Source organism: Diabrotica undecimpunctata, chromosome 3 (assembly GCF_040954645.1).
Source record: "Diabrotica undecimpunctata isolate CICGRU chromosome 3, icDiaUnde3, whole genome shotgun sequence".
Taxonomy (NCBI): Eukaryota; Metazoa; Arthropoda; class Insecta; order Coleoptera; family Chrysomelidae; genus Diabrotica; species Diabrotica undecimpunctata.
In genome coordinates this window covers 18,249,598-18,266,930 of record NC_092805.1, presented here as the reverse complement: position 1 = coordinate 18,266,930, position 17,333 = coordinate 18,249,598, and the positions used below count along the sequence as shown (strand labels likewise).

At 31.3% G+C, this 17,333-nt stretch overlaps 1 protein-coding gene across 1 annotated transcript in view; it reads left to right on the top strand.

The window, feature by feature from the left end:
* The first annotated feature begins 1,262 nt into the window (after positions 1–1,262).
* LOC140436507 (cytochrome P450 4C1-like) overlaps positions 1,263–17,333 on the top strand; it is a 42,102-nt gene continuing 26,031 nt past the window's right edge. Inside the window, exon 1 of the mRNA XM_072525381.1 lies at positions 1,263–1,623. Coding sequence (XP_072381482.1) covers positions 1,470–1,623 — 154 coding nt within the window. The 5' untranslated portion in view covers positions 1,263–1,469. The remainder of the gene's footprint in view (positions 1,624–17,333) is intronic.

Genomic DNA, 17,333 nt, shown 5'->3' with positions numbered 1-17,333 from the left:
CAAATAAAGACGATCACTCAAAAGTTTTTACTGAAAGGGCACACACATATGGAAGCAGACACTGTTCATGCTTTAACCGAAAGAAAAATAAAGAAACTCTCCAATTTGGCCATTTTAACACCATGGGACTGGCAACAACTAGTTAGGCAAACATCAGGTAAATACACAGTGCACAATATGGAACTTGCAGATTTCAAAAACATCAAAACGCTGTTCGATAAGAAATTGTCATCTAATCCTCCTTTTGTAAATAGAAAAAAAAATGTTAATAAAGACCCTGTTCTACTGTCAACATGTGTTTTCCTACAAGTCCAACAAGAACACATTGGAAAGTTCTTTTATAAGACCGATTTCAATAATCAAAATATGTATGAAGTGGACTTCATGAGGTATCGAAGACAGCAAGTAACGTTTCCAGCCCAATTAAATCAAGTCTCAGTAATCCCATTACCAATCACAAAACAAAAATACAATGACTTAATTGCACTACTGCCTTTTGTTCCCACAAGATGAAGAGGATATGGAGCATCTTTAACAATTTTGAAACTTCTCGTCTATAATTTTACTTAATTATTATAACATTATAATATTTACCTCTAATAAAATAATAGTATAGGCTGTTTAATATGTTTGTATTGTTTATTTCGTAAAGACCTTAACATGCAATGCCACATTATTTAAAAAAGTTGTTAGAGGTAAACAACACTATGTCCAACTACACATTTTTAAAAAAAATTTAAATAATGAACGGTAAACCTCAGGTATATAAAACTTCATGGAATGAAAAACGATTATACACACCACAATAATAATATATTAATCTTGGTTAAATATAAGAAACATTTGAGTATTTAATGATTACAAATTTAAAAATTTTTAAAACTGCTCTCCTGAAAAAGTAAGAAAATGGACATAGTGTCCTTTACCTCCGAGGTACCGAGTTATAACTGCGTTAATAACAGCAGTTTTTCTCCTAAAAAAATTAGGACACCAAATAAATATATTACGGCTTGTTTTAAAATTTATGGGATAACAAATCTAAAAACCAGTCAAATGTTTTATCTAATAATGCAACGGGTCATTGCCTTCAGATTATTACTTTTGTTTTATCTGAAATTTAAGCAAACACTATCCAAAATAATAAATAACTCGTTTACGACATTTAATTAAATAATGTTTTTATAATCGCTCTTCTGGTTTGCAAATTCTCCAGGTTCATATTAGATAGCTTTGAAGGCCTAAAACCGCCTTACTAAATTTGTCTTTTATTGCAGGACCTGCAATAGATATGTATTGACATAACCTTGAACCATCCCCGTTTATTCGGTCTTAATTTTCTAAACAAGCGGCAGGATAACCACACATATAAATAGCTACACTCAATTTCGCAACTCATTTTTTAATAAATCGTTCTGATACAAGGTCGCCCAAATTAGAATTTGAATTAGTTTAGTTTAGGGGATAAAAACATGTTTTGGTTTTTAATCGCGGCTATTGTGGCCCTGGTGGCTTTTATCTATTTCAACCAAAAGAAAAATGAGGACTTCTGGAAACAAATTATGGCCATTCCGGGTCCTGAAGGATTTCCGTTAGTAGGAACGGAATATCATTTAGATTCTACAGGTAAGCTAAACTTTTTGTGATAAGATTTTATCAATACATCAGCGCAAAACAATAATCTTCTCTGTGAAAATGGTTTTAGTGTAAAGTGTAAATATTTTATTTATAAAATTAATGTTCTTTAAGTTTTATTGAGTCTATCAAATATTTAAAACAGTGGTTGGAATCAAGTTATAGATTTTAAAACATAGAAATTGTTGATTTATTTATTTTCTAGTCAAATATTTGCTCAACCACTCAACTAAGTTTATATTATTTTGTATTTCTTTAAATTGCCGGTGTTCATTCCCAGTTTTCCGTAAACCAAAATATAATATATATTCTAAAAACACATTCTAAAGTAAAAAAAATTTATCATAATTCTAACAAACATTTAGTCATACAAATTAATATTTTGAGAAACTCAGTGTACTTGTTTTATTTTTTTTTTATTTATTTATGCCTCAACCTCATAGGGTCATTGGCGTTCTACAATTTAAAGTTTTACAATTTATTTAGTACATTTATGGAATATAAGTATGATGTCAAATTTTTCATATCATTTCCGTAACTTAATATTGCCTGTAAGGTATTTTGTAATTTATATTGAAATCTCTCCATGCAATATAAAGGACATTCCAGTAAAATATGGCGAACACTGAGCACAATATCACATACGTAGCACTATGGTTTTAATTCACTCTCCAGCAGATGTTTATGGGTGATGGGGTTTGGGGTGATGGGATGATAGGATGGTTTGATGTATACGCTTATTTGGGGTTGATTTCCAAGGTAATATAGAATGTTTTACTTCTCGTAGTTTGGATGTTGACTGATTCCACTTAGTCTGCCAATCATTGATTATTAAGTTCTTGATTATAGGTTTTATATCTAGATGTGGAATGCTTCTGATTTCTACAGCTTGCGGACTCGAGATTGCTAGTTTTGCCAAGGAATCTACTTCTTCATTACCAGCAATTCCGATATGGGAAGGAATCCATACAAAGTTGACATTTATGTTCATAGTTTGCAGTTGGCTTTGCTGATTTAATAAGTAGTAGATTTGGATGGCTAGGATATAAGTTATTTAGGGAAATTACAGAACTTAGGGAATCCGTAATAATGACAGGGTTTTTGATACTATTTTCTACCACAAAATTTATTGCATTGAGAATAGCGGTTAACTCGGCTGAGTTTCATTAATATTTTTGTTTTATTAGACATAAATGCTGCTCCCACTCCATCTATAGTTTTAGAGGCATCGTTGTTTTAATTTTGAACAGCAAATATCTAAAAATATCTGTTTTCTTCTTTTACTTTCTTATCCGTAGCTTTATATAGCATCCTCCTTCAATTTGGCTTCCATTTTTAAAATTCTCAACGGCATTCAGTGCTACAGCCTTCGTTGAGCTTCGATCTTTCCCAGTCTATTTCGCCAGTCGTAATATTTTTATGAAAAATATTACATCTCTAGCATTAGCTATTTATTCCAAATATCATTCTCATAGATTGTTATTCTTGTATAGATTTATTTTTCGTAGGTAGCGTCTGTTTTGGAGATGGTCCATATTTCTGACCCATAATATGTCAACACTGGTAGGATGAGTGTTCTATATATTGTTAGTTTGGATTTTGGCTTAAATTTTTGTTTTTTAGCTGTTTATTTAGTCCAAAATAACATTTGTTCGCTATCAGTGCCCTTCGTTTTACTTCTTCAGAAGTGTCATTATCGCTTGTTATGAGTGAACCCAGATAGGTTTACTTATATACTACCTCAATATTATAGTGGTATATGCTTAAGTTTTGTTCGGCGTTTCTAGCTCTATCTTTGTTATTTGGCATCAACGCCAACATTTTGGTATTTTAAGACCCATATTTTATGCGGCCGTTAAATAGTTGGAAACCATTTCTTTAAGTCCTCGTGTGGTACGGATCAAATCCAATTATAGAAATATGCTTTATTGTCACTGAAAATTGTACAATTTTATGGACAAAGCTTATATAAGTTAAAAAAAAGTAATAAGTAATAACAATAACAATTAAAATTTACTAAAATTACATAAATCGTCAATATCACAGAATAAAACATAATAAAATATACAATCCATTGCAAAATTTCACTATATTGCAAATTGCATAATAAAACCTGAACCAGTTTACGAATAAGTTTAAGCTGTTGCATATGATACCCAAATATATATACAAATACTTTGTTACTTGTACAAAACGAACTGTACTTTTTTAATTATTCGTTGAGAAACTCTTCCACTAAATAATAAGGTCTTTCAGATAGATAGGCTTTTGTCAATTTACGGAACTTAGGAAAGAAGTTGTAGATTTGAGTTGCAAAGGGAGATGGTTGTAATTTTTTTTGTCGAATATAATATAGATTTCTTTACTAACTCAATGGATGGGATCGGTAAATACACATCAAACTTTGAATTTCTAGTGGAGTAGTCATGACTAGGTCTTGCTGGAAAAACATGTAGGTATTTACGAATGAAGCAAACAGTTTCTAGAATATATAGAGAGGGAAGAGTTAAAATCCTATGATTTGTGAAGAAGCTTTTGCAATGTGTTATTGCACTGAGGGTAAAAAAAAACCGTATTGCGCTTTTTTGTAGTTTAAAAATAACATCAGATTGGGCAGCTGTACTAGAAGTCCAAAAAGGAAGGCCATATCGAAGATGAGACTCGAACAAAGAAAAGTATGTTAATAAAATTAAAAATTTGAAAATCAAGAATTGTGTTTCGAAACTATTTTACGGATTTAAAAGTATGTTATTTTCGAAACAGATCTTATTGCATAGCAGGCTGAGGCTAGTTTCTATAGCTAGTTTCTAAGGCTAGCAGCATTTAAGGTTGCTGTCATACCAAGAAATTTTACAGAATTAATTATACTGATCTGGCTATTATTAAGAAGCAAGGGTTGAAGAGCTCCTTTATGGGATAATGCTACTGTCTTATCCACGTTAAAAGAGAGTAAATTAGAGTCGGACCAGGTTTTTATTTTAAGTAGATCAGAAGTTATAATTGCATGAAGCGTTGCAATATTAGAGTTCTTCCAGGTAATACTGGTATCATTAGCACAAAGAAAATTTTTCCATCGATTTTTAAGTTAGTGATGTTATTTATAAAGATAAGGAAAAGTAGAGGACTTTAGAGTAGAGAGAAGAATTCGTCAGCGAAAGCCATAGTCTGTGTTGACTTATTAAAGATTGTTCCCTTGTTGTGTAACTCAACATCTATTTCATCTGCCGTAACCTCGTATTTGTTTCAAATTCTTGTGACAGATCGCCTTGTATTTGCCCTCTGCAGATCACTTTACTCATAGTTGTTTTTACAAGTCTTATTAATTTATGGGGAATGTTAAGTTCACTCCTGACTTCCTATAATTTAAATCTTATGACGCTATCGTACGCTGACTTAAAATCCACAAAGTAATGAAACGTATTAATGTTTAATTAATCGATTTTTAGCATAAAAGTCTGGTCATTGATGACCTTCATCATCCAGCCTCAAGAGTCCACTGCTGAACATAGGCCTCTTCCTCATGTTTCCAACCCCGTCTATCTTGCGCCGCTCTCATCCAGTTTTTATCCAGTCTTCTTAAATCGTCAGTCCATCTTATATGTGGTCGACCGACGCTTCTCTTGTCTTCCCTTGGCCTCCATTCCAATAACCTCTTTGTCCATCGCCCATCTGTCATTCTGGCTATGTGTCCTGCCCATCTCCATTTTAGTCTGGCTATCTTCTCGATGATGTCAGTCACTCCGGTTCTTCTCCTGATGTCTTCGTTGGTTATTCTGCCTCACAGAGTTATTCCTAACATGGACCGCTCCATTCTTCTCTGCGTGACTCTCAGTTTGGTAGTCTGGTCATTGATGACCTGCCTGGCCTAAAATCGCTGCTAAACGTCTGTACGGGGTGTTACAGAATATTTTGTATATTGTGTTCAAAAGAGTTATAATCGACTAATTTTTACATTCCAACAAATCTTCCTTTTTGTACAGTGGACACATGATTCTAGTGCAATATTCCTCTTGTATTTGTTCTTCTTCCCACACTTTCTTATTTTTGAGACGTGTGTCTCACTTCCAATATTAAGGAAGGTATTACATGGTACAGGTATTATATAAAAACATTAAAAAAAAATAGATTGCAAAATTATTATGCGAAATTTGTTAAATCGACTTAAATAAAATTTGGAGGACTGTTTAACTATGTTATAAAGATTTTTTAGACAAGTTATGAAGGTCCTAGTGTAATTTAAGTGGTTGTTGAAAAACATTGAATAAGAAAAGGCTTGTTCTCCCCCCCCTCTTTCTTTGTATTTATTGCTATTTTGTAGCAGCGGTAATTAATCGAAACATTTTTAACCTTTACGAAATTGCTCCAAAATGAATTGTTTTAAAGTTATAAACAAAGAAAGTAGGAAAAAACCGATGTTTTTAGTAATTTTTAAATATTTTAATTTTTTTATTAATGTTCCTGACCAATTTGAGAGGGAGGATAACTCTATTATTATTATTGACTTTTTTTTTTGAACCTATTCTCTATCCTTCCATTGTTGGATGTAGGTCTCCCCCAGTTCTCTCCATCTTTCCCTATCTTGAGCTGTTCTCTGCCATTTGGGACCTCCTTGTTTCCTGATGTCATCTTTCCACCTCATCTGTGGTCTGCCTCTTGATCTCTTTGCATTGTATGGACGCCACTTTCCGATGGCATTGTTCCATCGTCCGTCTTGGAGACGTTCATTGTATCCAGCCCATTTCCATTTCAGTTTTGCTGCTTGTTCTATCGCGTCTACTGTCTTTGTTCTGGTTATCCGGTATTGACCTGTGTAAATGTCCATGTCTGTGCTCCATAGGTGAGCACCGGTATTATACAGGAGTTATATACCTTGCTTCTTAAGTATAGAGGGATTGTTTGATTTTTTAGAACGTAAGAAAGTTTGCCGAACGCTGCCCATCCCATTGATCATATTGACGTTATCAACTAACTATTTCGCAAAAATCCGAATGCCACCTCTCACATTCAGATTTAGTCGATTTTTTACAGATCCACCCTGGTCTATATAAATTATTGTCGTACGAATGTCAAAAAAGGTCACTTGATATAAATGTACATTTGTTGACCGAAAAATTTTATTATAACAAGAGTGTTTGGTATATTATATAATATTTTTAATGCCATCCAGTGGTTTTTATTCTAATGTTTATCAAAGCTTTCAAAAATAGCATTAAAATTGTTACAACTTAATGGTTTTATTTTCATTTAGCTGCAAAGTGATTCTCTGATCATGTGTGTTATTTTATTTTTTATTAGCACTTCTATAAATAACTAATGTGTTCTCTGACTGTCTCATTTTATCGCATGCACACATTATTTCCATATAATAAATCATTAAAGGTTTGTAATTGTTAACAACTTTTCAAGGACACAGCATTTAATATCACTAACCCTGGTTAATAATGTATTTGTTTATCTTTGTTTTTGTCCTTTGGTATTATAATTCGAACACGAGGACACTTTTAATAAAAAGAACATGTACTGTAAGTAAAAGGTTATTGTTTATTTAGCATTGAATAACAAAAATACATTTATAGGAAAACATTTTAATTAACTATAAATATGTAGTAACTATTTAATACCATAGTTATGCAGATTTATTAGGAAGGGTCGAAACGTACAAACAGAAGTACCAAACAGAAATTGCCGTACAACTTAATCAAATTATCCGACAAAAAAAATATACTGCGCAGCATAAGTTAGGGATATTGCCAATATAATTGTAATGATACTTCATTCTGCATCTATTATTTGTAAGTAAATCATTAGAAAATATTGTAGTTTTTAAAAAACATGAAAATTTGAGACAGTATAAAGAGAATCAGACCAAAAAAATCATTCTAATTATTAACAAAGTACTTGTACAACCATTTGACAATGACCTTTATTATCTCAAATGGGATATACAAATATAATTGTTTATAATCTACTTGACCGATTGTGTCCATCTTACACAAATATAGTAACTATATAGAAACACGCATAATTAAATATTTTTATTGTTTATTTTAATAATTATAAACAATTGAAAAACATGCTTGAAAAACTTTCGGGTTTAATTTGCAATAACTTTTTTGTTTATTAACATTTATTAATTTGGAAAGTCTCATTTTAAAGAGTAAGTATTTTCAAGACAGTCATCTGTTAAGTGTTTTTATCTAGAATGCATAGTTTTTTCACAATATTGAGATTAATGAAAAAAAGTCGCTTGTTTTGCTTAAATGTCATAACAGCTTGTAAAAGGCCGCCTTGAGCGAGAGCTAAAAGAAAAGCATGCGCTGAGAGACCGCCAATATGGTTTTAGGGCCAAAAGGTCCACCATAGATGCGGTCACAGAAGTAACTTCTTTAGTTACGCAGGATACAAAGAGATGGGTAGCTCTCATCATGCTTTACGTCAAGAATGCCTTTAATACGGCATCATGGGAAAAAATCATGTCCATGCTGAGAGAATTGGGCCTTAGTGAGTACCTAGCCAACGTAATTGACAGATACTTTACTAACAGGTCCATAAGAGAAAAAGATACCAGCATCAGTTTGTCGCAGGGTGTCCCGCAGGTTTCAGTACTAGGTCCCATCCTGTGGAATGTCCTATACGACGGGGTGTTGAGGCTACAGATACTAAGGGGATGCACTCTTGTAGCTTATGCCGATGATCTCGCACTGGTTGCGAAGGCGAGTCAGAAAATGGACATGGCTAATGCGGCTAACTCAGCCCTGCGTCGCATTAGTAGGTGAATCAGAGAGAACGATCTACAGCTAGCGCCTCAGAAAACTGAGGTGTTAGTTCTCAAAGGGAGCCGGGAAAAATCCTCCCTTTGCTTTATAGTGGAAGGCGTGGAGGTTGCACCGGTTAAATCGATTAAGTATCTAGGAGTCTGGTTGTCGGAAGGACTAAGGTTCGGAGTACACATCCAAAAGACGGTAGAGAAGGCGAACCGAAATCTGGGGGCGTTAATACGACTGATGCCAAATATTGAGACCCAGGTAGCACCAAAAAAAAGGTGTTAAATGGAGTTTCCAGTCGGTGGTAACCTACGCTGCCCCCGTGTGGTGTAGCGTACTAAATACTGCGAAATACGGTAAGCTGATGGAGACTTCGCAAAAGCGAATGCTCCTCAGGGTATCTAGCGCATATACGACAGTTTCAAATAACGCTCTATATGTTATGGGAGCGATGATACCGACCGTTTTGTTGTGCAAAGAGCGAGAGAGGGTGTATGGGAGGAGGATGGATGTAAATATAAATGAGAATTCCCCCACCGTTGCCTGTCAGAATTCAATGGATACCTTCCTACGCTCTTACTGGAATCTGGCAATACGGCAATTAAAAAAAATGTCATGACGAAGTAAAAGTTTCGATAACTACGAGATAATACGCCTTTATTATTGACTTTCCACATATATTCCAGTTAAAAAATAGCTCACATTAATTTTTCGATTTTTCAAGTGATTTTTCGGCTTCGTTTCATGGGGTAATAAACTAGAAACAACTTATAAATTTTGAAAGAAAAAACAAAAAACTAGTATTAATTGTTAAGGTAGATAAGTGACTTAATTTATTTATTTATATAAACATGGAGTCCCACAAGGTTCGGTCTTAGGACCTCTTTTGTTTATTATTTATGTCAACGATCTGCCTAAATTCATATCTCCGTACAAAACCATACAATTCGCAGATGATACGACATACGTTGTATCAGGAAAAAATAATGATGATTTAAAAATGTCTCATGAGGAAGTTTTTACAAAATCTAGTTCATGGTTTGCTGCAAACAAACTAAAACTTAACTCTGATAAAACGCAAAATTTGGTTATATCTGCAAGTAATTTACACAATGATCTGGTTAACAAAGAGACTGTTAAACTATTGGGAATAACCATAGATAATCGACTTAACTGGTCGGCTCATATCTCACAACTTAAGAAAAAACTATCAAGTTCATTATTTGTTATTCGCCAACTAGCAAGGGTTGTCAACTTTGAAACATTAAAAATGACATATTTTTCCTTATTCCACTCTCATCTAAACTATGGTGTAATTATATGGGACAATTCAACAAATGCTCTTCAAATTTTTAGAATGCAAAAGAAAGCTGTCAGGATTTTAGCAGGGGTTAGTTATCTAGAACACTGCCGACCTTTCTTTATCAAATTCAAAATTATGCCGCTACCTAGTCTGTTGATATTTCAAGTTTTAACTGAAATTCACAGAAAACGTGCTCATTTAATAAAGCAGTCTGATGTCCATGTTCACAATACGCGAAACTGTCACTACCTACGAACAAATCGCTGTAGATTAAGTCTTTCAGAAAAAAATAGTCTTAATTATAACTATTACAATATTTTACCAAAAAGTATAAAACAGCTAAGCTGTAATAGTTTCGATAAAGTTATAAAAAAATATCTTCTGAAACATTGTTTTTACTGCTCGGAAGAATATATGACTCATTGCAGAACATCGACTGAACTGCTTACCGTAACTTTGCCATAAATGTTTTTTCTATTTATTATATGTGTTCTTGTTTGTATATATTATTTACGTTAAGTTTTATATTCGTTTTTTTAATACTATGTATGTTCTTTTTGACTTGCTACAAACAATATTTGTATATGTTATGCAGTTAAATAAATACTCTACTCTACTCTACTCTACTCTACAGTTATATAATTGTTGTATTATTGTTTATTTAATATTAAGCCATATCCCTAGCTTATGACTCACAGTTTAGAAGTAGATAAGTGTTGAATGAAGATAAAGTTAGCTATAACAAATGCAGAGAAAAACATAAGGTGAAACGAAATTTTCAAAAAAAAAACACTGGTATGATCACTGATAAAAAGACCAACTAGCACATGATTCCAAGAATAAAATCAGAGTAAACGTGTTACAATGCCCAAACGACGAAAACAGGCAAATTTTTAACATGTAAAAAGCGGAGATTAGACAAATAATGGGAAGAAAACAGAGGAAAGTCTATAATTAAATCATAACAAAAACGGAAAAAGATGCAATCACAAGCAACGGCTGGGAATTCTACAATGTAATTAAGAAGATAAAGAAAGGATACATGCCTCAAACTAATATATAGTCACAATAAAACACTGAAATTCAAAAACATCCACAAAATGTATTATAAACTCTTATCACTACAGCTGTATACAAACTTAAATGTGGCGACTGCCCAAAAACTTACATCGGTCAAACTGGTAGAAATTTTAATAAATGAATAGCAGAACATAAAAGGGCTTTTAATAATAGAAAAACAGATTCTACATACGCACTTCACCTTCTAGATCATAATCATTCTTTTAATAACGAATTTAAAATTCTTCACATTCAAAATAAAGGCCTTAAGCTATCTTTGTTAAAATCTATGGAAATTAACAAATTAAAAAACACAAATATAATTCTGAATGACCAACTTGAGACAAATAGTTCTCCCCTGCTCAACCTATTTCGTTAAAGACTATAAAGTGTAAACGCATGCCAAAAATAGATCACTTGAGAAAGGCAATCAGCCGAAACAGCTGTAGTGATAAGAATTTAAAATAAATTTTGTGGAAGTTTGAAAACAAAATTTAATTTAAATATTTATTTCTTTGAAAGAAAAAACAAAAAACTAGTGTTAATTGTTAATGTAGATAAGTGACTTAATTGATTTATACAGTTATATAATTGTTGTATTATTGTTTATGTAGATAAGTTATTGTTAATGTACATAATTGTTAATGTAGATAAGTGACTTAATTGATTTATACAGTTATATAATGGTTGTATTATTATTTATTTAATATTAAGCCATATCCCTAGCTTATGACTCGCAGTTTAGAAGTAGATAAGTGTTGAATCAAGATAAAGTTAGCTGTAAAAAATGCAGCGAAAAATATAAGGTGAAACGAAATTTTCAAAAAGAAAACACTGGTATGATAAAGAAGACCAACTAGCACATGATTCCAAGAATTAAATCATAGTAAAGATGTTACAATGCCCAAACGACAAAAACAGGCAAATTTTTAACATGCAAAGAGCTGAGACTAGACAAATAATGAGACGAAAACAGAGGAAAGTCTATAATAAAATCATAACAAAAATGGAAAAAGATGCAATCACAAGCAACGGCTGAGAATTCTAGGTAAGGTAATTAAGAAGATAAAGAAGGGATGCATGTCTCAAACTAATACATAGCCAATTCGCTTAGCTTGACAACATTTCGACAGATTTATTCTCGGAAACATACTTGTAAAAAGAACTTGTGTCGGATTGGCCGAAAGTTCTCCAGTGACAGTTGCTTTGCATCAGTCTCTATACTAATCCCTACCTTTTTAATCTGGTTATAGATGTAATGACAGAGAAGGTAGGGGAGGTGGTTTTGTTGGTCAGTGCTCTTTGTAGATTATGTTGTATTAGTGAAAGAGAGCAAAGAAATGTTGGAGGAGAAGTTGAAGGAATGGAGAAGAGCTATTGAAGAGACAGGGTTTAAGGTTGAAAGCAGAGTATATCTGGTTGGGAGGAACTGGAATGGTTGGGGAAATCGAATTGTTTGGGAAAAACTAGGACAAGTAGAAGGATTGGCTCCTACATAACGGAAATGGGGCACTAGATCGAGAAATTGCCCACAGGATACATGCTGGTTGATTTAACTGGACTCGAAGGACGGGGTACTCTGTGAACGAAAAATCAGCAGAGGGTTGGAAGGAAAGATATACAAGAGTATGGTGAGGCCTGGGTTGGTATAGTTAGTATAGTGTGTAAAGAGGCTTTCATAAAAGAAGATGCTATTAGCTGAAATTAAAATGTTACGGTGGATGTAGGGTGAGACTTAAAGAGTCAAGATCAGGCACGACGTGATTGGAGAAAGAGCTGAGGTGACTGCAGTCTCACAAAAGTTTCAAGAACAAAGACTGCTATGATTTGATCACATCAGATATAGAAATGATAACTACGTGGGATGAATGATGGAGCTGTTAGAAGTTAAGGGAAAGAGGAAAACCAAGGAGAAGATGAAAGGATTGTGAGACAGAGGACTTAAGAGGAAGGTTTAAATGAAGAAGATACGATGGTATGGAGCAGTGACTTGTGAGAAGGGTCAGGCTGAGGAAGAAGAATATTATCGGAAACATAGAACATATATACTATATAATATATACATATATATATATATATATATATATATATATATATATATATATATATATATATATTGTGACGATTGGGGTTTATAGAAAATAATTTATAAGTTATATACTACATAATATTAGATATAAAAAAGTATTTGATTATTTTAAATAAGTTATATACTAGAGAATTTTATAAAAATTATTTATGTGAGGGCAATTTTAAGAAATTAGCATATAATAATTGTAAAAAGTTGTATTTTAATATTGTAAATATATATAAGTGAGCCATGTGCATAGGCAACCAAAAATACTCTCGGAGTAATTTGACAGATAGAAATTATCTGTTATTATAAGGGAATATAAAGTGGGGTTATATAATATATTGTTTGAAATGTGTATTTTATTAAATTAGAATGTTAAGTTACTAATTTAATTATATATTCTGATCTGAAAAGCCTAAATGTAAACAAAATTATTAATAGAAAAGAATGGAATTCTCTGGATCTCCGGAGATGGCCATGTTTGCGAAATGGTTTGTTCCAGAAAATTCAGACAAGTATTAAATAGAACAAATTGGAACATGATCTATTACGAGATGGTTCTAGAATATCGAAAAGATATAAATACCCGTGATTTGGATTCAAGATGGCAGTTTTTGAAAGTTTTTAGTCAGAAAAGTTTTAGATAGTGCAGTCAGAAGAGTTTTTGGCAGTTTTTAAGTTTTTAGTCAGAAGTCAGGCCAGTTTATTATGAAAGTTAGTAGAAAGATACAATTAGTTAGTGAATATTGAAGTAAATTGTTCAGAATTTTCAAGAAGTCAGTCAGAAAAGTTTAGTAAGAAATATGAAAGTTAGTTGGAGTCAGTGAATCAGGTACAAATAGTCGAATTGTTTAATATAGTGAGTTAAATGAAGATTAAAAATTATGCATATAATGAATGCACATTTATAATTATACACAAATAATTATTGGAGATTATAAAAGTATATTGGAAGAAATTAAATTATATTATGGTTGGAGATTAATATAAATCAACTTATAATAATTGGATATTGGTATATTGAAAAGAAGAATAAATATAAATGCTGTTTGCTAGTTTGATTGGTGGTATATAAATGCTGGTGAAGAAAAATATATCTTAAATTAGTAGAAGCTGATAATTGGAAAAAGAAATTTCACAAAAACAAGGATAACCGAAGTACGAAGACTTTCAGTGGTGATTAGAATATATATAGTGGAAAACAGTTCATTTAGGCATTCAGTGAAAGAAAGGTACAAAATTTTGTTAATATAATTTAGTTAATATCATAACAATTTCAATTTTGAAGATAGTTTGTTTAAATTTTAGATTGTCTATAGAATTTAATTAGTTTTATAAGAATATCAGTTTAAAGATAGTTTATTTTAAATTTACATTGACTAGGTTAGATATATATGTGTGTTTCATAATAGTTATAATAAAGATAATTTAAAAAAGTACTTACAAGCTAATTCTTTGAGAACCGCGATAAAAACCCTATATATTATATTATTAAAAATACTCATTGCTCATCATTCAAACAAAAAACACATCATAACAATTTGGCGCCCAACGTGGGGCTCTCTATTTAAAAGAATTAGTTTGGGAAGATAAGTGCTCTCATATAATTAAATTAATTATCAGTAGAAAGAAAAAGTATAGATTTTAATTTTAATTATATTTGAACAAGTAAAGTCTCAAAATGTCTCAAGGAAAAAAAGGTACAAGAAGCAAAAAGAATGAAGAAGATGTGTTAGTAGAAACACAACCTATACAAGAGGAGAGTTTAGTTCAAGTTCCACAAGATACTGCAGAAATGAATCCAGAAAGAGAGGAAAATGTCAATATGGCAGCTTTGATGTCATTATTGATGCAGATGAACAAGACAATAGAAGAGAATTCAAAAGAAATCAAAGAAGACATAAAAAAATTGGAAGAGAATTCAAAAGAAGTCAAAGAAGACATAAAAAAATTGGAAGAGAATTCAAAAGAAGTCAAAGAAGACATGAAAAAAATAGAACAAAAAATGGAACAGAATTCACAAGAAGTCAAAGAAGACATGAAAAAAATGGAACAGAAATTGGAAGAGAATTATAGAAAATTAGAAAAGAAAATAGAAGATAATAATAATAAAATTGTAAAACAAATGGAAAAACAAATGGATAAAAAACTTGAAGCTGCAGAGAAAAAAGTAGCAAATGAAATAAAAAGTATACGGAATGACTACAAGAAAAGGATAGACAATGAGAGGACAGAAGTAAAGAGGATTATTCAAGATAATAAAATAGATATAGAACAGAAAATAGAGTTACAGAAATGTAACTTAGAAGTAAAAATTAACGAAGACAGGAGAAACACAGAAGAAAAATTAGACGATATACAACAAAATATCCAAATAAATAGTAATCAAATAAGAAATGTGGAACAGAGAATAGATGATATTTCACAAATGAGAGACATAGGGAGACCTTACTTAAATTTAACAAATGAGACTGGGATTAAATTCTCTGGTAATATAAAAAATTTGCATCCTAGAGTATACATAAATAGTTTAAAACATAAATTAAGATTTGTGAATAATATTAATGATATTAAAGATTATATTAGAATGACATTAAATGACAATGCAGCAACTTGGTTTGCTAGTATTGAGAATGATTTAGATAATTTTCAAACATTTGAAAATAAATTTTTAAATTATTATTGGGGTGAATTAGAGCAAGCCAAGTTTAGAGAAATTCTATATTTTGGAAAGTATAATCAAAATTTAAAATCAAATATGGTAGATTATGCATTGAAATTGATAACAGTTGCAAAATATTTAGAACCACCACTTAGAGAGGATGAAACAGTCTTAAATGTATCTAGACATTTTGATGCTGATGTTGTGCAAACCGTAACTGTACAAAATATTCAAACAATAAATAGTTTTATTAATTTTATTCAAAGAATACAAAGAGGCAATATGACAAGTAATAATAATAACAGAAAAAACAATAGTAACTTTCAATATAATAGAAATGATAATCAACAATATAGACAATCATATAATAATTATAGATATGTTGATAGTTTACAAAATTTTAATAATAATAATAGTAATCAAAATAGACAGAATTTTAATAACAATACTAGTTATAATAGACAACATTTTAATAACAGTACTAATAATAATAAACAAGATTTTAACAATAGAAGAAATACAGAGCAACCTAACTATAACAGACAGGTAAATTGTGTTCGAAGGAATAGAAGCTGCGAAGACAGGGAACGAAATAGTACAAGGCAAGAAAATGTGAGTAGAAGTCATAGTAGGGAAAGACATAGGACATCAGATCCAAGTGGTCAGATACAATCTGACAATTCTAATAATCAAAATTTTGTGCAGTAAACTTTCTGAATTACAAGTTAGGCCATTGCTATTATGAAAAACCTTCTGAATTTATTTCTTTAGATGAGGATAAAATTATTGAATCTATTAATTTAATTTATATAAATGCTTTGGCCAAAAATAAAATGATTAAAATTATGATAGATACTGGTTCAGAAAGTACTTTAGTCTCGGAGAATTTTATTTTTAATACATTAAAACTATCAGATATAATAAAGATTCCAAAAATTAAAATTATTGGTGCAAATAATAAGAAGTTGGGTGAAATTGATAAACTAGCCAATTTTAAAATTAATATTTTTAATAAAGAAATTAATATGCAAGGATTTATTGTCAAGGATTTATGTGTTGATATATTAATGGGAAATGATGAATTGGAAAAGAAGAAAGTAAAGATAGATTTTGAAGAAAAAATGGTAACTTTGGAAGGGCAAATAATTAAATTTATGCAGAAAGATGAGGTGGAAGAAGGAATAAGAGTTGATAGGATATTATTAAAAGAAAATAATGATGTTTATGAAGAAGAAATGTATTTTGATGATAGGGAAATGTCCCAGAAGAATGTAAAGAATAATTATGGTAGTGAATATTTAAGGAATGGAAATTTTAAGCAGATGGATGTCTACGAGGCGGAGTGCGTAAAATTGGAAGCAAGGAATAATGAGTACATAATGAAGAATAATTTTATTTGTAAAGAAGAAGATATGATAAAAGTTTTAAATTGCCCTGAAGAATATAAATCAATAGTCATTTCCATATTGCAGCAACACAAGGGACTTGTCAATAAAGAAAATAGAATTGCACAGAATTATATCCATAGTATAAGAGTTAAGGAGGAAAAAGATTTTAAAACAAAATCATACCCAATACCATATAAATACAGAGAAGAAGTAAACAAAACAATTAATAATATGTTAGAAGATGGGATCATTGAGAAGGCAGACACACGTTTTATTAACCCCATAGTAGTAGTACGAAAAAGATCAGGTGAAATCAGGTTATGTTTGGATGCAAGGAATATTAACAAGATTACTGAAAAGCAATTTGAAGCACCAATGAGTATAGATGGAATATTAGGAAGAATTACAGGAATGTCATTTTTCACTAAAATCGATTTACAGCATAGTTTCT